This window comes from Zootermopsis nevadensis, unplaced genomic scaffold, assembly GCF_977971745.1.
Source record: "Zootermopsis nevadensis isolate Lab colony 2312 unplaced genomic scaffold, Znev_1.0 Znev_ptg000002l, whole genome shotgun sequence".
NCBI classification, from domain to species: domain Eukaryota; kingdom Metazoa; phylum Arthropoda; class Insecta; order Blattodea; family Termopsidae; genus Zootermopsis; species Zootermopsis nevadensis.
In genome coordinates, this window is record NW_028259134.1 from 17623735 (window position 1) to 17645795 (window position 22061).

Consider the following 22061-nt stretch of genomic DNA (forward strand, 5'->3'; position numbering starts at 1 on the left):
CAAAGTTTGGTTCCAAACTGTCATGGCCAACTATAATCAATGCAAGTGATTTGCTGAAAAGTAAAGACGTTGATGAGTTTTGTTGTGGTAACGGTTATTGACTTCAGATTACGAGTTAAAGACAGTTAATTTACTCATTCTGCATTATGACTGAGGTATTAAGTTTAATAACGGTAGTGTAAGAAATTGTAGCAGGCTATGTTGCAGTTCTGTAATACCATGACAACACTACATGTGAGGTTATGTTGATCAGTTCAGAAAAGTTTATGAAGGGTAGAGAAGATAATGCTGTATCGGAATAATGTCTACAACTCAGGCACTCAGTTCGTTTCTTTTAGTTATTTTTCCCAACACAAAGAGCGACTCTGCACATCTTTCCCACTTCCCAACCCAAACAGAAATCTTAATTTACTTGTAATTGGCTATTGCACTGTGAAGAATAAATTACATTAAGGATAAATGGGAATGGTTTGTATTGCAAGTGAATTAGCATTAAAGGGCTGCTTTTGGTTCCACGGTGCTATTGTATGTTAAAATGTGGTTTTATTATGTTATGTGAGATGTTAAATGTAACTTATGGTACTGTAATCTGCACTTCTACTGCCTAAGTTGTATGTTAAGTAAATATTAGTCAAAGAAGTATTAGTCTAATGTGATTATTTGTGTGACAGGATGTACAAAGGCATTCAGTGCACACTTTGGTGTTCCGTTCCCTGAAACGAAGCCATGATATGTTTCTATCAAATCATGGATTTTTGGCACCTATTGATGAAAAGGCGTAAGTAATTATAGTTTAAGACTTCTCAGTTATTACATTGAGATGGGAAGGATTTTGAAAGAAAACCATTAGGTAATATACAGGTATTTTGAATGGAGGGACTAATATAAATGAAGATAAACCTACAACATAGCTGGTACCAGGATAAAATCTGACATGGATAACACCTGAATTCTTAGGCTGTGTCTGAAATAATTTTTAAAGTACTTATGAAGGAGAAATACTAACATCAATGCTGGGTGCTATATCTCAGCCATTCAGTTTAGAGCCAATATCAGTTACAAACTGGTACTTTACCCACAATGTGCATATTCATAGTATGAAGACTGAACAGTGCAATTCTGTAGAATTTTAAGGTATTTAAATGTTGTATGTTCCAGTGAAAAAGTGAAGAAAACTGTAAAAGCAAGAGATTGTTATGGTTTAGTATTTGACCGTGTGAAGAGAAATAATACTCTGAAGTTGCACAGTGCAGAAAGAGACCTGAATCTTCAGCATGGAGCTATACAAGGTCCAATGTTTATACTTTTAATATCAATCATAGTAAGACTATGAGGTTTTACCCTGTCATATGTCAGCATTTCTTATCCCAAAATATTATTTTTTGCATGTATAATTTGGACAAATTCTTTTCATTGGTAGAAAACCACTTACAGCTTAAACCGTCAAGACATATCAGGCCAAATTTATTGCCACTGATGTCAAACTACCACTCAAAACATACAAAGTCGGTGTTTCTAATCAATATTAGAGCTGGAGGAAGTATAAGACAGTAACATGATTAAGAAATTGGAGGGATTTGATTCCACTTGTGGCTTATTTGAAGGTACTTAGTCTATAGAGACTTAAGGAAAATCTGAAAACTTCAACCAGAATAGCCAGTCTGTGGGTCAAGATTTTAACTTAGGATATTCCAAATAAAAAGCTTGAGCACTATTATGTTGAATAATCTGTAACAATTTATGAAGGCTATATTTTAATGTTTAAGACATGTAAAATCAGAGGGGAAGGAGGAAAATTATGTAATTAAATATCCATGGAACCTTTGTAAATATATAATTGCTTTGTGTTTTAGATGGTGTGAACTACACTAGTGATGCCACAATGGTTGCTGAAGGAGCCCTTGTTCCAGCTAGTGCTGTATCTGGTACTGGTGTTGTACATATACCAGCTCCTGCAACTGGTAATACTGTACAAAGCATTATACCCCGTCGAGCCCCTGCCATGCCAAAGCCAAAGTGGCATGCTCCATGGAAGTTGTACCGTGTAATATCAGGCCATTTAGGATGGGTACGCTGTGTGGCAGTTGAACCCGGAAATGAGTGGTTTGCTACTGGCTCAGCTGACAGAGTTATCAAGGTAAAACTTCTATAACAAGCTTTTAATAAAAACTGCTTTAACTTCAGTTCACATTCATTGAATCCTGAACAGTACTATCAAATCTCACACTCTATCCATCTGTCAGGTAGTAACTCAGGGGATTTAACTGGGAATGGTATTACTATTGAACAAATGTTTGTACTTGTAAATATTTGTGCTAAAACAATTAATTTTGCTGAATTATATATTGCTATTTCCTCTACTGGAATAAAATACAAAACAAAATATATTTGTGAATAAAAATACGAAACACATTTTTGGATGTTTTCCTTTCCACATTGACCACTGTTTAAAAGTTTACCTTTATATAATAAATTCAAAAACAAGAGTTGGTACACAGAAGGTGGAATTACGCAATTATTATATTGGATCCAACTTGTGAAAAAGTATTGTAAGTCTTCATTACAGCAAGGAGATCATTTTATTCTGTTAAGAGTACAGTCCACAGACCAGGAGAAAAGACCTGCTAGGAATTCGTTATACGCGCATGCGCAAGATTTTGCGGTGAGTGACGACCCATCCTAAAAGCATTCGTTCCACAACCACTGAACGAACAACAGACAACAGGCTTTCATGTGTTCTGATGGGTATAGCTTTAAGATTACCTCACAGAGGCACAGTGATTTAATCTAGAATATTATCACAATACCCACAGAACACATTAGAGGTGCACCCACTACACGCTACTCTTAACTGCTTGATGTTTTCAGTCTGTGTGTAATAGTGTAAAACTCTGATGTATCACACTTCCCACCAATAGCAGCCTTCTAGTCCACTTGATAGTAAACATTCCCCCTGCACCGCCCCAGAAACGACTTCCCCCCGCAGGGCTTTTCTCCTGGTCTGTGGACAGTACAGTAACTCATATCACTGCTGCTGACTACCATAACAGTTGCACTAGTCAGGATCTGTGTACAAAACTTCTGATGGTATCCTCCCCTCCCCCAACTGAACTACAATTCCTTGTATATACTTATTTATGATTTGTTTTAATGGGCTACAGTAGGCAGTGTCAGTTCAAAACTTCAAATGGTGGTCTACTACCACCCTCATCCCCTCCCAGACATTCTATAATCTGACATTATATCTTTGTACATGATAAGTGAACATTAAATCAACCAAGAAAGAAATCCATTGGTAAGATGTAGTATTCTTAGTTTTAAAACGTACTCCTACTTCTTCACAGATCTGGGACTTGGCCAGTGGCCATTTGAAGGTGTCATTGACTGGACATATCAGCAGTGTTCGAGGGCTTGCTGTCAGTGCGAGACACCCTTATCTCTTCAGCTGCGGGGAAGATCGGCAGGTCAAGTGCTGGGATCTGGAATACAATAAGGTAAGAAGGTCAGGGAAGAGGCAGCAATGGAGAAATGGAAGTGGTACATATGGTTCTTTATCATCATCTACTGACAGCATCATTAAATAAACCACAAATAAATTCATATAATAATGTTCCTGTAATACAGGTATGATACAGTAGGCATGTTTATTTTTCTACTTTAATTTTGTGATCAAAATTTTGAAAATTGTGGGTTAGGACTTGAATTAATATGATAACCGGAAACAAAAGAAATATCACAATAAATCACTTAATTTTATAAACATTGTTTTGTAATTTATTTCAGGTGATTCGTCACTATCATGGACATCTTAGTGCTGTGTATACACTGGCACTACATCCAAACATTGATGTTCTGGTAACAGCTGGTAGGGATGCAACATGTCGTGTCTGGGATATGCGGACAAAGGCAAATGTTCATACACTGACAGGACACACAAACACAATTGCTAGTGTTGTGTGTCAAGCTGCTGAGCCACAGGTAAGTTTAGAGGTATTAGTGGACAGTTCATGTGGCACTTAGGAAACCACATATATGATGGTGCAAGTAAAATGAGAGGGAAGTGATTAGGGCAGAATACTGTAAACACTGACTTTACTTGGTGTACTTTATAGATTGTGACTGGGAGTCATGACTGTACAATTCGACTGTGGGATCTGGCTGCAGGGAAGTCCAAGGCAACCCTAACAAATCACAAGAAAAGTGTCAGATCATTAGTGTTTCATCCAACACTGTAAGTATATAAGTCAAATATAATCATGAGACTGTATGACATGAAACATCTTTAATATTATATGTTACTAATATACAGAATGCTGGCAAATGAATACTACTTCGTCAGGATGTATCACATATATTTTCATAAATATCTTTGGTAGGAGATTAGTGATCAGACTAAAAAAAACGAAAGACAAGATAAAAGCAAGATTAACCTCATCCAACCAGATTGATAGTTTCTATTTGCATACACTATCCTATGATAGTGTCTCTATAAGATGTTCATTTGAATTTTTGTATCATAACTAAAATTTATTCATCTGTGCCCTACAAATGTAAAACTTAAAATGCGTACTCTATCATATGCATTTATGATGCCAGACTATAGAGAATGCATTAAATTGGTAAGTGGAATAAACATAAAATTTCTCATCATCTCCTGTATGGGAAATTGCTTTATGCATAATACATTGTATTATCAAATATTGTTTTTTCAGTTACATGTTTGCTTCGGCTTCTCCAGACAATATCAAACAGTGGAAATGCCCAGATGGGAAGTTCATCCAGAATTTACCAGGTCACAATGCAATTATAAACTGTCTGGCTGTGAACCCTGAAGGTGTGTTGGTATCGGGAGCAGATAATGGCACATTGCATTGCTGGGACTGGCGAACAGGATACAATTTCCAGAGGCTGCAAGTAAGTTAAATCTTGCCTCTTAAAAATTATAAGTAAATATAACTGTGCAAGTCATTAATTTTAGGTTCTTGTAGTTTAGAAATTTGATTTGTAAATTGACTATCACAATTATCATATTTATATAAAGACATGGAAATGTGTTACAGGCTCCAGTTCAGCCAGGTTCTATGGACAGTGAGTCTGGTATTTTCTCTATGATATTTGACCAGAGTGGAAGTAGACTGCTTACAACGGAAGCAGATAAAACAATAAAAATATACAAAGAAGATGATACAGCTGTAAGTATACAGCAGTAAAATCAGCACTATGAAACTGAATGGGACAAAACAATGTTGAGGTTGATCCTAGGGTTATTTTAAGTATTCATGAGGCACCATTCATATCTGACCACAGTTACTCTAAGGTGTCTCAAGGTCTGTTCAAATGCTATTACAGTATTTTAAAATAGGTCACTTCTGCGTTATCTTCTACATTCATGATCAGTAACCAAAGCGCTCATTCAGTGTTGTATAATTCTTTTTATTTACATACAATTGTTAAATAAACAAATCACATAGCATTGGATACTGAATAAAAAGTGTAGACAGGAATGTTGTTGTGTCTGAGAAAAAACAATGTAAATCTATGTATATGTTATGCAACTCTGAAATAGGATTTGAAGTATTAATGACTTAACTGATATCGGAGTAACACTTGCTCAGACAAACATAATAAATTGAATTGAAAGGTTCTGTGAAAATCACAAAATGGAGCAGTTTAAAGACTATGTACATGGGCTGCATGTCCTGTGATATACTGCAGTTGAATGAAGCATTACTAGGTATTTGGAAATTGTTGCATTATACAAGTATAAGTAAAGAAAATGTAATAATAGTTGATAAAGTTACAGAAATATGTTGAAAGTACCGATCATTAAAATGTTTCTTTTCAGACGGAAGAGACACATCCAATTCACTGGCGGCCAGAGATTCTCAAGAGAAGGAAGTACTGAGAAATAAACTGGCATCACAAAATATGGCTTCAAATGACTTACATTATTCATGTGCCAATATAAACATTTTATTAATAAATAATTTGAAATGCTTTTTCATCTGCAATTTTAGTATTAAAAATAAATGGAAAATTAAATCTAAATATCAGTCATGTAATTATGAAGGGATTATACAAAAGACAAATTAACAAACTTCAATTATAATATCAAAACAGCAAATAAAGGTTGTGTTGAAACCAAACACAAATCTTCAGTAAATAAGCAAAGTGTTGTCAACTGCAACAGTCTCCTGTTTCTGCATATACTGATATTAGAATTCATGATCCATTTGCTATTTCTTCAGATCTCTTCATCAAAATCCAATGTCTCTTCAGGAAAGTCACCAACAATAACATGAATTGGCTTTACAAATCCACCATACTTTGGCTGACATTCAAAGTACTTTATCCCATTTACTCTGAAAAAATAAATCTGAATTATAGAACTGTCTTAAAACCAACTCTGGTTGCTGTATTTATAGGGTACTGGTTCAAGTCTCATGAGGATAACTGGCTATCCTGATTTATGTTTAATCATGTTTTCTTATGCCCTCTGGGAACATAACAGTGGTATCATAACATTGACAAATATGTCTATATGTAATCAACCTCATGTCTCAAAAGTAGCCACACCAGACACAAAATTGTTAAAAAGTACAGATAAATAAATATACAGTATATTGAAAATTCTACATTACTGTTTGTTGAGGAATAATACTGATATATATCTACTTACATGCCATTATTTTTCCCCAAGGGTTCATCATATCTGACACCAATCCACCAACCCTGCTTGAAATCTACTTTACCTGCAAGAAGTTAAGATACAGTCAAAACTACCTTCAGAATGTATCAGCTTTTAAGTTATACTTAAGTGCAATTCAACAGACAGAATATGCATGAAATGTCAGGATCCAGTATCTTTGTATACTTTACCTATAAACATGACAGTACCCCTCCTAACTGGCTGACCTGGCACTCTCACCTCACAGCGATTACCCAATTTAGCAGCCTTAGCAGCAACTTCATCAGCTTCCTCTTCCTTCTTTCTTTCTTCTTCTCTCTGCTTCATTTCTTCAGCATTGTATTTGCCTAGTTTGTTACGTTCAAGAAATGATTTTACTGTATCTGTAAAGGCAACAGTGATGAAAACAGAATAACTCTTAGCTGACTTTTTTTAAAATCATACTAAACCTCTCAAATTTACTGAAAATTATACAAGCTCACACACTTACAAACACAACTCATTAATGAACCATTTATCTGTTCATTTTTAATATTCTTGTATTTATAAATATACTTATGAACATAAAAAAAATTAAACTTTTACCTGTTCGTTCTGAATATTCTTCAACAGACAAATCAAACTTTTTTACTTTTGAAAGATCTTCAAATTCTTTTCTGTGTGCAAATGTATCGACTACCTGAAATCAAATTTAAAAAATGTACCAAGTAAAACCAAAAAATTATGTCCATAAATTATGGCCAATGATGAAATTCATTGCATCTACAGACATGGACATTAGGCTTACTTATAACAACAGTGGTGAAAGCATGAAGCAGGATGTTGATATATATATAAAATCACTTACATGAAGACGCATTCCATCATGCAGTACATAAGATCCAAGGCGAGCTTCATCATTATCACATGTCCCAACAAAAGAATTGTCCTTAGTGTATAGTTCAATCTTCATTGTTGATGCATTTCCGCCAGTAACGAGTTCTAATTTTCCCTACAAAGATGTATGGACATGATTATATATAGTATGAATGTTACTCAAAATCTAGTTTATAACAAAATCTTGATGCGAAAATGGTATTAATAAACTTTCTCACGTGACTACTCACCTGAGAAGACTTCATTACATTTAGTTACCATTTCATGTATGCAGAGTGCACAGTAAGAAGGTACACCAAATTACTTAAAGACAGTGATGCCTATGTAATTTCCATGTTAAAGGTTTGCAAGGCCTGACTTATGCCTAGTAAATAAAAATAAAATCCCAGTTCAGTGTAAGTTGCATCATAACATGGCCCAGAAACTGTAATACTGAAGTAGGAGGTTAATACAACAACAGGTTAGTTGGGAACACAGGTTATGAAAGAGTGGTCAGTTCACTTCATCATTATGAATATGCCAAAATAGGGTTAAGTTTACGGTAAAATTGTAGAAGTTCACTATTAAAATCAATAAAAAATTTTGCGAATTTTACTGTTCGTCCTGAAAAAATAAATCATGCGTTACAGAACCCGCAGCAGTTATATAATTCACAATGACAAATTGTAATAGGATGCATTACTAACCTTCAAATCAGCAATCGTAATGTCTCCGTTAAAACGTCTTTGAACACGCGTATCTTCCTGGCCTGCATTCGTGATGGTAAAATTAACAAAAGTTTGTAAAAAATCTGTCATAATTTATACAGAAACACAAAAATATTCGTAATTCCAGTAAATATATATCACTGGTTTTTATCGACTCGCATCTACCACAAACAACCAATGCCAACACTTGTCGATGATGCTTCCTTTCATTAATTTTCGGTAAAATACACGTGGCCAGCTATACTGGAATTCATCAAATTTCTCTGGTTGTTGCATTGGTAGAGTAGGTTAGACCTGGTAAATTTTTCAAAACCGTGATTATTTTAATTTCCATACTTCATTGTTTGGTAGAAATTATTTTAACGTTTAGTAGGATACGTGGTTTTCACGGCGGCGAGTATGAAGATGGCTGTCCTCTGGGCTGTAGAACTGTGTAATCTGGCAGTTGTTTACCAACGTTTCAGAGGTAATTGCTGCCACCATCATCAGGGTGATGACCGTTTTGATGATGGAGGAAGCATTTACAATCCAGATGACAGCCATCTTCATTTTATAATTTCATTATTTCTTAAATAAATTGTTTCTAAGTGAAGAGCACTGTCACCACTACAAGCTATTTGTTGACATCACTTTTCATTAATAACTGAAGCGCAATATGATGTCACTCCAGCACTTTCGTTTGAGAGCCTTGTCTTCCATGTATTTTTTCCCCTTATGCTGATTTGTTAAAATGAACACTCTTACATAGGAACTTAACTCCCATACTGCATTTTCTAAACAATAGAAACCATTGTCACTTGGTAATTTTACTTTAGAATTTAAGTTGTTTTAATATTTTACAGCCAACAGGCCCAAATTTGGAAATATATTTGTCTGTTACACTGTGTTTGTAAGGTTACTATATTTGTGAAGTGTAACCAAAATTTCAGTTGACTATACAAGTAGACACTGAATCTTATGACCTTTTAGTCTGTTATTGTTATAGACTGCTATTCACTGCTTCTTCATAATTTCTGCCCTCATTTAAATCTGAAGATACATCCCATTGCTCTGCGAGACCTAAACAAGGCACAACCCTTAGAGACACCTATCCATGGGACAATATCCCAAGACAATATTAATCACTACTTTTCCTGGACCTGTTGCACTACTGGCATCTGAACACAATGTTGATCTGTGTGGCACACAGCGAGTCTTCTTGGTCAGCTGTAATAGGCTAGGATATGACCTCAGATTAAATATTTGTTTTCAGCTGCTACTGTTTTGGAACAGGTTGCTGTATAGAGTATTAAACAAACGAGGGGTGAAGTAACAGGAGGCAGGGTAAAACTGCAAAATAAGGAGTTCCATAAATACTATTATTTACCAAATATTATTAGGATGATCAAATGAAGGATGACGAAAATGTATAGTATTTTAATTTGAAAGCCTGGTCACTTGAAATACCTATCCACAGATGGGTAGATAATATTAAACTGGCTGTTGAGGAAAACAGGGTGGGAGTAGGCTGGATTTTTCTGATTCAGGGGTGTAGTGTCAGAATCTTGTGGATATGGTATATAGATGATCCATAGTAATGAACCTTCTGGTTCCAAAAGCATTGGTAGTTCACCGATTAGGTCATCTGGGGTCATGGCCCACTAATAATATTAAATGTTATTGTATTTTAGGGCCACTCTTTGCAGGTATTCAGCTAAGGCCAGTTGTTACAACTCTTTTTTATTAGATTTTTTAAAGTATACTGTACACCTTATGATACAAATTACTATTTACATACTTATACAACTAGAAATGAGCTAATTATTCTGGAAAATAAATATAACAGCAACATACTGCAATAAGTTAAATTCAGAAGATTGATAGATACCTTCAGCTAGCATATATATTTGAATAATATATGCTAATATAGTTGGAGTTTAATGCTGCAAAGGGCATGGAACCTCAGAATGATTCCTTCAATTTTCTAATAACTTGTACAATGATTACAACAATTTTATAATATAAATGTAATTACCTTATTTTCATCAGGCAATAACAAAAGATATTTACATACTTACCAACATAACAACTGTACATCAGATCAGAAAATGAGATACTTGCTTCATTAATATTGATGACTGTTGTATTTGGTTAAAACAAACCTACAAATCTAAACTTTTATTAGATTATATGACTGTGGGAGGAATTAATAAAGTTGTCACCCCACCCCATGAACATATCCCTAAGTACAAATATCTGGAACAGATCAAGCAAGCAAATGTCCACTGAAAAATGACAATTGAATAATTTCTGTCATTACATAATAAGTTTTCACAGAAATATCTTTATGAAAAGTTACAAACCACAAGATCAAATAGCAAAGCTATAACCATTTTGGTGAATGGATAATTAATCCAGTCAACGATTCCTTATGTTGGCTACAGTAGTGATGTTTCAATAATGCCATTAAGTTAGAAGCAGCATTACAGAATTGGCTTTATAATCTCATACAGTAGACATACAAGCAGAAAATGTACACACATTTATCTAAATAAGATGCTAGTTCGTTCAATCTATAAACATATTAAGTCTATTTATTATTTATATTCAATTCTTGAGATCTTAAAAATGAGTAGATGATATATACAAACATTTGTGAAATGCATACATGTAAAGATATGAAAATGGTAACATTAACTTCAACCATTATACACATACACTCACACTTGCATTATGAATTGGATTTTGCCTTACAGACCCATAATAAGTACTGTGAACAGAAATGCTGTTGAGACCAATAATGTAAAGAATTTTTTGATAATGTTGACAGTCCAGTTTCTTTTAGGGTATAGATTTCCAAGTTTAAGCCTGAAACCATTCAACCACTTTCAGTCAACCTACATGATTTAAAACATCTATTAAAGTGTGCATATCGAGTTTTGATAATACATATGCCAAATGTTCACTCAGATTCCTTGGTGCACATCACTGTGCCTTGGGATCCTGTAACGTTACCCATATGTTTCTTTCTGAGGAACTTGACAGATTACTAATATTCACTGAGCTGGTTGGGGACTCTTCAGAAGTGCTGTTATGAGGGATGACCACAAATTAACAATAAGACCTGTAGTTCAGATTGATTTATTTAGAGCCTGATTTTTTATTTTCACAGCATTCTTGAACCACTGTGTCCTAATTTCCATGCAGAAGTATGTACTTATGAAACACTTAACATAATGTTATGATCCAGAAATCCATCAAGACGAAATTACTGACTTGGTATTCATATTTTAAGAATAAGAAAGTGCAACTATTTGTGCCTAACTTGACTGTTTACTTTTAAGATATTAAAATAAGTCTATAGTACAACAGGTGAGGAAACTGAAGATGCATCTGATTCTCTCCTGGAGACGTTTGTCCTGCGCAGTCCACGATGGCTTGGGTGAAGGTTGAGGGGAGGCAAGTTGGGGTGCTCAATGCGAGTTGGAGAAGAGACTCGTGGGCGAGGCGAGGCATGAGGGCTACTGCACGGAGTTCTCCTCATACTGTTAGTGCTGCCAATTGTGGCTGTGTTGCTGCTTGTTTCAATTAGTTCACTTAACTGATAACTCTCCACAGCTGGTGTTGGATCATCAGAGTCAACGAAGCCAGAGTTGTCAAAACTCACTGGTAGAGCATCAGGCAGCTGATGTGTGATCTGCGTGACATGATATGGTGATACCTGTGGTGGTGGGTGCAGGGGAGATGTGGGGACAGGAGGCAGGCTACGGGCTTGGTGCTGCAAGGTTGAGCCATACTGAGGGACATTGTGATGGTAATGGTGTGGCTGATGATATATTGGTGGTTCTGCTGCAAAGTGATGAGTTGTCCCACGAGGTGTGAGTGCTGCCCACAGCACACGGCTGTCTGGTGTGATGGCCTCACCAGATTGTGGACATGGATACAGCACTGCCTCACAACCCTTCACTCCATTAGCCTTGCTCAGAGTGGATCCATCCAACTGTAGTGACCCCTTTCCACTGCGCTCACTTTAATACAATATGTGCAAATTGACATTAGTCACTTTTAGCAATGAAAGGATGAAATGGGCAGTATATGTAGCATGTAAAAAAATACATACAAAATGTCAGTTGGAAAACCCCAAAGAAGAAGAATATTTGGGAGATGCAGACACAGAAGGAGGGTAAAATAACAGACTTGCTAGCCCAGGACTGAGTCCATCGGAGAGATTGTGTGAACATGGTAATAAACTTTCAATTAAAAGAAAAAAAGAACAAAGAAAATTTCTTGGTCAGACAAATAACTGTCTAATGATCAAGGTATCACACCCGATGAACATTAAAAAGTATGAGCCAATATAACTTCATACAGAATATTAGTAAACTATTTGTATCTGGTACAGCATACCTCTGAAGACTACAATTTATGTTGTCTTTCTTAGACTTATTCACTCTCTACTCTGATCAGGAAGACTGAATGCTGCATAGTAGAATCTGTACCATGTATATTGTGTTCATAGACAAATCCAAAAACTTGATAAAATTAAACCATAAGAAATATATATGTTTGAAGCACTTTCTTTATAAATAAAACTGATTGAAGGAGGGAAATTCAATACATTTGTTTTTAATTAATATGTAATTTCCTCCATTTCCTGCTTGTTTAAACTCTCTTTGGCATGAATATGATTTTCTGGTAGATATGAAAGTACTGTGTAAAAAATAAATCCTTCCCATGTCGCTAATTATGGTTCTGGATTGTATTAGTAACTTAACACTGACCTCCCTAAGAAATAATGAAAAGACTAAGATACATACACTTTGCACTTGAGAAGGAAAAGTGCAAGAAGGGCACCAAGTAGCAGCACTCCAACAGAGGAAGAAATCAACACCAGTAACCAGGTATCATCCATTGCTGGGCCTGCACGTAAGACATCAAGATGACTCAGCATTACAGAGAAGATAACTATGGTTCTGTAATAGCAGTGCTGCATAGATGCACATGAACAAACACAAAATTGAGGTTGTCTTCTTACTCAAAGTGTGCGCTTGCGTTGAATCGTTGTTGATGATTTTAATCAAAGAAACATATTTGAGGAAACTAATGAAATATAATCAAAGAAATGATTGATAATTATGAGCTGAATTAAAAATTAAACATAAGTCCAAAAATTTTATCATGCAAGTAAATTTATGTAAATGAAATGTGAGGTCAAAACTTGTTAAATAATCCTGCAATAAATTCTGCCTCTTTTTCTAACATGATAAAAATTAATTCAAATTTCAAATTCACTAATGTTTTTAATGATATAAATTAAATTAGATACTTTATGCAGATGCCACTTGTTTGTAACAAGATACATAGCTTAATTTTAAGCTTTCAGGATGTAACCAATTGTAACAAACATTTTAATTTATTATATCCTTATGCTGTCTGATGATTTAGTTCAAATGCTTATACACAGTTTTCTGAAAACAGCAAGGACATGTTATAAATGTTATTACATTATACTGCGTTAAGAGTCATGATGTATTAAAATTCTTACTGCACTCTATCTGTGACATTTGTATTGTTAATACAGTATTTCCATTTCCTTCAGTGTCATTATTTTTCTAAAAATATTGTGTTTATGTTTATTTTCGTACTCCCTGATATCAGTATTTTATTTTAAAAAGTATGTGATATTTAACCATTTGGAGGGCACATTATATCTGTAAAAATCTTATGGGAATTTCAAAGTTCCCATGTACTGTAACAAGGAAAACACTCCACTTGGGTAATTAAGACGACAAATATCCCTGATGGTGGAGGCAGCAAGGACCTTCTACCAGACTACACAGCGAATTTGAAGACGACAAATAAACAATAAGAGCTGAAAATGCTGCTATATTCTTCTCTGTGGCAATATTTAAAATTAAAGGATGAAATGAAGTTGTCTTTTTGCACCTTGTCTTGGAAGCTCAACATATTCCACACCCGGTCCGGCTGTCCAGTCACAGAGAACACTGCAGGTGGAGATGTTATCAATGGCAGGAGCTCGCTGCAGGAAGGCTGGCAGAGGAGGTGGTGGAATGCCTAGGATTGTGTCTGGGGGTGGCCCCATGTCTGAGCAATCCACACATGATGAGTTCAAGTACATCAACAGAGACACTCCACTTGCCATGTTAATTAGCTGCAGAGGAATAAAGAACATAAAATTACAATACAGTTATTTTTCTGAATGGTGACAATATATCCTGGATTTTCTGGTACAATCTCATTTCTGGTGTCCAAAATAAAGAAATTTTCCTGAATGGTTAATTGTGCCACATTTCGTTTTCTAACGACACAATAAAACACCATAAAAATTTTAAAATGTGTCGCTCTCTTAGAGAAAATCTTGTTTACTATGCAATAAAATTAGGAATATGAACAGTGAAATCTTCCCATTTATGCTGAATTCTTCTGAGTAGCCCTTTCATTCAGGTTTTCAAACTAAAGCTGTGCATGAATTTCTCTCTATTCAAATGCTATATGGCCCGCCCATTCGAACTAAAAAATTGTTTTATACTTGTTCTTCAGGTTAACGCAACCTACTGAATCTGCAACAGAAGAGCAAGAGAGTGGAAGGAAAATCCGGCCAGGGACGCATGGAAACCCCAAGTGTACAGTACAGAATGAGAGCATCATAAGATAAGGGTTAAGGGTTCATTAACAATTTTAGTGCAGCTTACACGATTAGATCGTAAACGCGATCCGGTAAATCATACTCCATTGATGTCAAGTTACATCAGAAAGAGAGGAAGCTAAGCATTACATTTTAATACGTAAGGCGGGAGTGTGCGCAGGGGCATTGCAAGTATTGCTGAGACTGCTGGGCCCCTCTTGATAAGCTTTCTTGATTACTTGACCTGAGCTACATGACACATAACGAGAACGACTTATGGTCCAACGACTTCTTATTTAGGGAACGGCAGTTGTAAATCAATTCCCTAAGTCTAACGAAGTTAACTGCTACATAGGCTTGCAAGAAGCCGTCAGAACCCGCTGCGATATCTGTTTTTAGACTGAACTCAGTGGACCGACACCATCTACTTCTCCCATAGACTACTATAAGCTGGCGATACGTCATTTTGTTGTTTTGAGTTCGGGGACTCTCCACAGTACTTTATTATACATACTTTCGATTTTTATCCTCCTGCCAGAGCAAAGCGAGTAAAGTTGCTGTTAACACACATGCATGCATCCATTCCACATGTTAAAATATCCAACATTTTTGCGTTTTTTCAACCTCTCCTTCATTTCGGGACAGTGTTTCAAACGGGGATACTGCCACTTCCCAAGAACTTTAGTCACTAGTTTCTGAACACTTCTATAACTGTTCTAAGTTCTTTCTCACGATGGCTGTTTTATTTCAGATCCTAAGGAAATAGCTTATGAGACTGAGAGCTTGAGAACAGAGTGTTGAAGAGAATATTCGGACTCAAGTAACAGGAGGCTGGAGAAAATTTGAGAATAAATTTCAAAATTTGTATTTTTCGCCAAGTATTGGGTCTATTCATTAGGGTGATGAAATCAAGGAGGATGAAATAAATACGACAATAAATATATTTGTTGTTTATTTAACAAGCATTAGTTTATGAAGGAAGACTCTACCCTATGGAGTTAATTATTTATATGACAGTGTCTGTAGATCAGGTTATACAGCGCCGAATGATGGAATAATTAAGGAATGATAAACTGGAAAGGGCATGGAAGGAAACGGTAATAGTCTAATTTAGAATACCACAACGGAATTTTTTTGGAAGGGCCGATATTTGAACCCGGGACATTGCGAATACGAATTAGAAAACCATTTAGTATATCTAGCAGTTAATGGTATAATACTATTAAAATTGAGCTTAAGGAAATTAAGTGGTATGGATTCAACGGGTTCAGGAAGGGATTCAGTGGCGGGCTTAACTTACGAAAGCGTCAATTAACTTTCGGAATCCGCAAAAGGCAAAGAGTCAAAAAGGGTTCGGTATTACAGAATTAATTAAAGTGGTGAAGGTCTGATAGTCTGACTGAAGCAGAAAGTACCTCTGAAACGTCGGTAATCTTCTACCAGACTATGGCGCTACAGCCCAGAAGACAGCCATCTTCATACTCGCTGCCTTGAAAACCACAAATTCAACTTTACCTTCAATACTGAAATGGATATAATAGTCCTAATTTGTGAATATGACGCTCCATGAACTCTTTGCCTGTCACAGGTCTGTTACTGGACCTTACACAAAATAACGAAGGCGTTTCCGCCTTTCAACCACCTGACACGGCTGGTAGCCCGAGAAGAATTCACTGTACTTAGTATCAATGAAAGCCTCAGATCATATATTTATTATTATTCTCCGGAATCATAACTGCTACAAATTTGAAAACCTACAACCTACAGAGGCACAAATAAAAATTAAACAGAGGTGTGAGAAGGCGTCTACTTAACGAGGTAAGAATTATACTTGGTTTCTAAATGCATAAGTTGCAAGCTCATGCAATTACCTTGCTGTTGTGGCTGCAGCTTTATTAGAATGGCAAGCAATACTTCTCAGGTGGTACAAGATGTCGGCTGGATGTGCATGCACTAGAACTAGGCGAGGCAGCGGATGGGGTGGGGTACTTCGTGGCGCCATCAGAAGAAGTACTAACGGGGAGCGACGCAAGCGTCGGTCTATTGATTTACCGCCACACGGCGCTATTGATTTCAAGTACACGCAGATATGAAAGTGTTACCCCTTCCGTCACATTGCGATAAATAAACTGTGGAACACGGTCGGTGAGTTTCTTAAAAGGAACTGCGTTACCTCTTTGAAACCATTTTATCGATTGATCAATAGGTTTGAATCCAGATACGAGTCCGGTAAGCGTCTGTTTATTCTCATATTTTATTGAGGCTGGAAGGTTTTGCGAAAATGTTAATTTAAAGAGTTCTTTCATTTTCCACCGATTCCAAAAATGGATGACACATCAACGAGATATTTTGCATTTAATGTTTAAATAATGCCTATGCCTTTACGAAGGGAGAATCAAAAGAAATCCAATCGAAGGCGATTAGTAAGTTCAAATTTAAATATAAATCCGGCGGCACTTTACACACGAGTCGAAGTGAAGTTCAAGTTATGCAATTACTATAATTGATTCTGTGTAAAAAAATATTAAACCGTCACTTGCGAGTACAAAACAGTTGTGTTAAGCGCTGAAACATGGCGTTCGAAAATCTGACCGAGGGTTTTACTGGTTTCTCCCAGAAAAATTTAATGAAATTTCCGTAACACAGGACATATCCTCTTCCATCAGTATATTTTCCAAATCACCAAAAAATATGTGAGATTTCAGGTTCTGATGACGGCAAGTATTAAGGTGGCTGTGGTCTGGGCGATAAGCATGGAAGCAGCCAGCACCTCCTAAACGTTGGTAAACATTTACCAGAATGCACGGCGCAGTAACCCAGAAGACAGCATCTTTATCATGGAACAGATTTTCACTCATCACTACATAATCCCGTTACAGCGTCGTTAAACAGTTAAAATGCAAGTACGTTTAGACCCTCATTAGCGTAATGATACCACTGAAGATATGGGCGTCTTTTCTGTCTTAGCTCAGTATCAGAGGCGTTAAAAATGAAAGGTAAGATGAAGTTCTACCTGTGCATAAGGACATAACGAAGGCGCACAGGCGACGACTGGGGAAAGCTACACACATTCTTTGTCCTTACTGGACTGACTACAGATTTACGCGGCAGCCATGACGTTGGTATTAGGCTGAAATAACAACTTTAGATTACACTGGTAACATATATTTAAATAAATATCAATGATTTGGAAGAGTGGGAAAAGATACTAATGGAAAGTGCCTGACTATATGAAGGTACAATTTCGGTATTTTACGGATAGACTAAGAAACTACATAAAACCTGCCAGAAATGCCTGTTTCCCAGTTGCGATTCAAACCTGGAACCTCAAGATTACGAAACAGGATGTGCGACTGTTGCATAGCGTAACACAAACATTACACGACATAACAAACATTGCATAACATAACCTGTACTGACAAATTTTTGATACTCTAATTTTTCCAAATCTAAAACTTCTTGACGATGGTGAAGAGTCAATTGAATAAAAATTTTCTTGGATATTATCCATCGTCTAGTAAATATAAAACGTAAAACGACGTTTCGGAGATGGGACTCCGTCCGGAGATAGGGATTAGCTCTATCTAGTGGGCCCAACTGTGTAGGAACCTGAAGACGGAGATAGAGTCCCATCTCCGAAACGTCGTTTTACGTTTTATATTTACTAGACGATGGATAATATCCAAGAAAATTTTTATTCAATTGTCTAATTTTGCCGTAAATCATCATAAAATCACTAGAACCGATATGACTGTTAGAGTAAACAAATATCTCAATTACTGTAAAATCTGCTTAATTTTTCTCCCTTCCACACCATCAATTTTTTTCTTCCGAACTCGGAAATAAATTTGTGTATGAGTTGCTCCTGATTATTACCTATAAAAATATGGAATGTTTTCTGGCGGTGACATAACCGTCTATGACAAGTTTATGTGTGCGTGAGTAGATATTTTACGTGACAATGATCAGTGGCTTCCTCCAGCGTAAGGCGCTTGAGTCTTGAGCGAAATCCGAGCTAAATATCTTTCTAAACATAAATCATAGCTTCAGCTGTGGACACTTCCCCGGCTCCAGTGCCCTAGAGAAGCAACGCGGCACCATGACCTGCGTTAAACTAAGTCCACCCTATCGATTTTCAACACCGGGCTTTACTCACAAAGTTTCTATTATTGAAGTACCGAGGCACAGAGAAGGGTAGTTCGTCGCTGTGGTAATTTTACTGATTTTTAGATTAAATACGCCGAAATACAATTCATCGTGTACTATCCGAGTATAGAGAGGGTTTAATTTTAATAAACTTTTTGCAAACAAGTAAAATCTAATTTATTTGTGGAAATCCGTGTCGAATCCGAGCCCCTATTTATAGCTGTACTCATAGTTTACCAAAACGTCTGGCGCAGTTTGCTAAATGGAAAACACTTTTTGTACCAAACAAAGCGCAATGAAATCAGCGAATTACCTTCTGACCACCCAAGCATTTGAACTGGGTACGTAATCTGTGTTATCGATTTGTTCAAATACAAACATTGCAATTCAGTCCAATGCTAAATTAAATGGGGCATTCATAATACGAACTATTTGGCAGATACAATTGGGACTATTAAATTGTTATGGTATCAGAAAAATGAGACCAAGATTATACTTACTTCTAAGTTCGTCTTGTTAATAATAAAGCGATTAAACCCAGGATAGATGAATGACGTGAGAAATGATTACACGTTTTATAAGGAAAACTTCAAGAAAAGAGACCAATATATTATATATATATGAAAATATATTATTAAAACAATCTTAAAGAAACAGGGTGTGAAGGTGGAATAAAGTGGTTCATGACAAGGCACGGCGACAGGCAAATTGAAAATATGTCAAGGACCATGAGATTTGAGGTTCTCATGGTCGTGGTCGAATTTAATATTCTGGTTTGTAACTCTGTGTAACGTTCCGGAGAAACATACCGTCTCCACGTTTTCACCTACGGGCCTACACAGTTAATGACCCTTCGGTTTCCATGAAAGTACGTTATTTCCAAAGCGGCTAAGCAAATAATGCCCTTCTGGATTTTGGCGCTGTGTAGAAGAGCATCATCAACCTCGGCGCCGTGAAAACCTTAAGCCTCACGCTTGAGCGAGCAAATCCTCACTTTCCAATAAAGTTACTGCACCATGAAAATGGATACAGCCATTAGAAATATACATTACAGAGCAAGAAAATAAATATAACATCTTACTCAGAATAACATTTTTGATAGAACAGAACTGCGTTCAGACAATTTATGTTTGCCTGTAGCGCAGGTCTGAAACTTGTAAAATACAGGTACGTGTAAGGTACCTACGATTAGCAATGTCGTTTGAACAAGATACATAATTTAAATCATAGAGGCTTCTTACTCACGGCGTATCATGTCAATTATTAAATTCTGATACTGTATCACGAATTAAGTATCGAAAAGAGCTGAAGACATCAACGGCGCAATAAATCCAGTGTCGCGCAGTGCTAAATCTGGGCAGGATTATGAGAATTACCAATTAGACGCTGATTTGCATAACTTTGCATAGTTTTAGGTAAACCATTAAAAGTGTCCGGAAGGGGGTGTTACCACAAATATGAAAGACATACAAAATAAAGATGATGGTGAAGTTACGCGAGCTTCGTTAAGCATCAAAAGTTTTATCTATTGTCTGCTATAATAACTGGTTGTTTAGATAACTAATTATAATTAGGCCTAACTGAATCCACGGAGAAGCTAACAGTTATCCAGCTAGGCAAGAAATTCCTTGCATCTTGTGGAAACAAAACTTACTAACGTGTTCACAAAAGCACAAAGATCAACTAATTTCCTTAAAATAAGTTTTATTAACTTCCCATTAGAGGTTTGTCCTCTTCACGTTTTACGACTAAAAATCTTATTTCATTTTTCATTTCTACTATGCTATATATTATAACTTGAAATTTTTCATGATAAATGCTTAAAACATGTAAAATTAATAACTAATATTTAATATTATCCTCGCCTCAGTTTTTAAAGTGATCTCCTTTTAGATATCTCTTTCAAAATGAGTCTCCCCAACCGAGTATACGTCCTGTCCATCACAATATGACATACGACGATAGTAGGTGGCCTGTATAAAACACGTTGAAGAAAAATCATCAAGCATAGGTGTTAAAGGCACTCCGAACCCATGCCCTTTCAGTGAGAAGTCTGCAGCCGACTTAGCGAATTTTTCATACGAACGTGCTTAATCATCAGGGATGATAACAGAGGGGAGGGCGGGGTAGAAGTGGTTTAAAGGCAAAGTTCGGCCACAAGCAAACCTTCGCAGTAGAATTACTGAATGTAATTTCGAGTGGAAATAACTGATGCGTGATACTGGCTCTAATGCAGAGTTTTGGGTTATGTTGCGCGTGCGTTGAGTATGAGGGCGGTTTTGTTCTATGAGACCAGCGCAAACCGATGTTAGAAGAAGCCCACACACACAGAACGGGTAGTCACCGACGAACGGATTGCTATCGTTGGACGTTGCAGCCGTTCAGCACTCAGGTAGGTGGGAAAAAGTTGTTACAGTTGCACAGGCATTGCACGACGTTTATCAGCGAATAGCAACTCTGCATTCGAAATTTTTAACGATGTCATGTCAACTGCAAAATATATTTAACATGAAAAGCGATAAGAAACAGGGTTGATCATAATTGCAGAGAAGTTAAACGGAAGACAATTCTGCAGATTTACTGTAGGTTAATTAATGGCGCTGTATCAGATGCAATGTTATGTTTCATTATATGAAATAAGACAAGTGCACAAAATACGCAGAGTCAGTCACGGTTATAGAGACGAGGCAGTTTAACGAATCACATTGCTGTCAGTTGTCGATTCGTTGATTATTTAACGATGCCCCACCTGATTCAACAACCAGTAACTGCATTTTCTGTTCCGCGACGTTTCCGCCGAAATAATGATAAAGCGTTGGAGTAATAGACTTATGACAGGTTTCACTTGTGTAGCTACGTAACAATTCATAATTAACTACGCTTACTAAGGCTGTCTAGTGTCGACGCTACTGACGATAGAGAAACTGCTGAAATCGAAACACAGACACCGAAATCTTTTAAATGATGAATATATTAAATTCCTCGATGTAGATACATCGATAGACGTTTATTGCAGAGA

At 36.4% G+C, this 22061-nt stretch overlaps 3 protein-coding genes across 7 annotated transcripts in view; 1 reads left to right on the forward strand and 2 right to left on the reverse strand.

Annotated features, from left to right (window-relative positions):
* Window position 1: 1 nt before the first annotated feature.
* Tango4 (transport and golgi organization 4) lies at window positions 2-6004 on the forward strand. 2 transcript variants are annotated; one of them, XM_022068355.2, is made up of 10 exons: window positions 2-155; window positions 672-778; window positions 1159-1289; window positions 1854-2137; window positions 3345-3494; window positions 3784-3978; window positions 4113-4231; window positions 4713-4914; window positions 5061-5192; window positions 5846-6004. In XM_022068355.2, the coding sequence occupies exons 1-10, from the start codon at window positions 147-149 to the stop codon at window positions 5903-5905; spliced, it is 1389 nt and encodes a 462-aa protein (XP_021924047.1). In that variant the 5' UTR covers window positions 2-146; the 3' UTR covers window positions 5906-6004. The 2 variants fall into 2 exon arrangements, with proteins under 2 accessions (XP_021924047.1, XP_021924048.1); XM_022068356.2 differs by lacking the exon at window positions 2-155 and adding an exon at window positions 184-468.
* LOC110831889 (tubulin-folding cofactor B) lies at window positions 5413-8593 on the reverse strand. 2 transcript variants are annotated; one of them, XM_022068358.2, is made up of 6 exons: window positions 8251-8593; window positions 7536-7679; window positions 7274-7367; window positions 6880-7071; window positions 6680-6752; window positions 5413-6362 (listed from the first exon to the last, which is right to left on the reverse strand). In XM_022068358.2, exons 1-6 carry the CDS (start codon window positions 8359-8361, stop codon window positions 6245-6247), a joined length of 732 nt encoding a protein of 243 aa, XP_021924050.2. In that variant the 5' UTR covers window positions 8362-8593; the 3' UTR covers window positions 5413-6244. The 2 variants fall into 2 exon arrangements, with proteins under 2 accessions (XP_021924050.2, XP_087208136.1); XM_087352010.1 differs by lacking the exon at window positions 8251-8593 and adding an exon at window positions 7795-8187.
* Window positions 8594-9974: 1381 nt separating this feature from the next.
* The window catches only part of LOC110831854 (uncharacterized), a 42431-nt gene continuing 30344 nt past the window's right edge, over window positions 9975-22061 (reverse strand). For 2 of the 3 annotated variants that reach the window (XM_022068294.2, XM_022068293.2), the window contains exons 2-4: window positions 14197-14422; window positions 13068-13170; window positions 9975-12278 (exon numbers count right to left, since the gene is read on the reverse strand). In XM_022068294.2, the coding sequence (XP_021923986.1) occupies window positions 11609-12278; window positions 13068-13170; window positions 14197-14413 (990 nt within the window). In that variant the 5' untranslated portion in view covers window positions 14414-14422 and the 3' untranslated portion in view covers window positions 9975-11608. Of the gene's footprint in view, window positions 12279-13067; window positions 13171-14196; window positions 14423-16767; window positions 16921-22061 lie in introns of those variants that run through there. The other variant, XM_022068292.2, reaches the window with a different exon arrangement.

Bases quoted from the DNA above. Each gene is read 5' to 3' on its own strand.
- Tango4 (XM_022068355.2), top strand. The intron at 3,495-3,783 runs GTAAGAAGGTCA...AATTTATTTCAG, and splicing joins GGGATCTGGAATACAATAAG to GTGATTCGTCACTATCATGG. The intron at 5,193-5,845 runs GTAAGTATACAG...GTTTCTTTTCAG, and splicing joins ACAAAGAAGATGATACAGCT to ACGGAAGAGACACATCCAAT.
- LOC110831889 (XM_022068358.2), bottom strand. From the start codon at position 8,361: ATGACAGATTTTTTACAAACTTTTGTTAATTTTACCATCACGAATGCA. The intron at 7,368-7,535 runs GTAAGTGATTTT...ATTTGATTTCAG, and splicing joins ATGATGGAATGCGTCTTCAT to GTAGTCGATACATTTGCACA. The intron at 6,753-6,879 runs GTAAAGTATACA...AACTTCTTGCAG, and splicing joins GGGTACTGTCATGTTTATAG to GTAAAGTAGATTTCAAGCAG.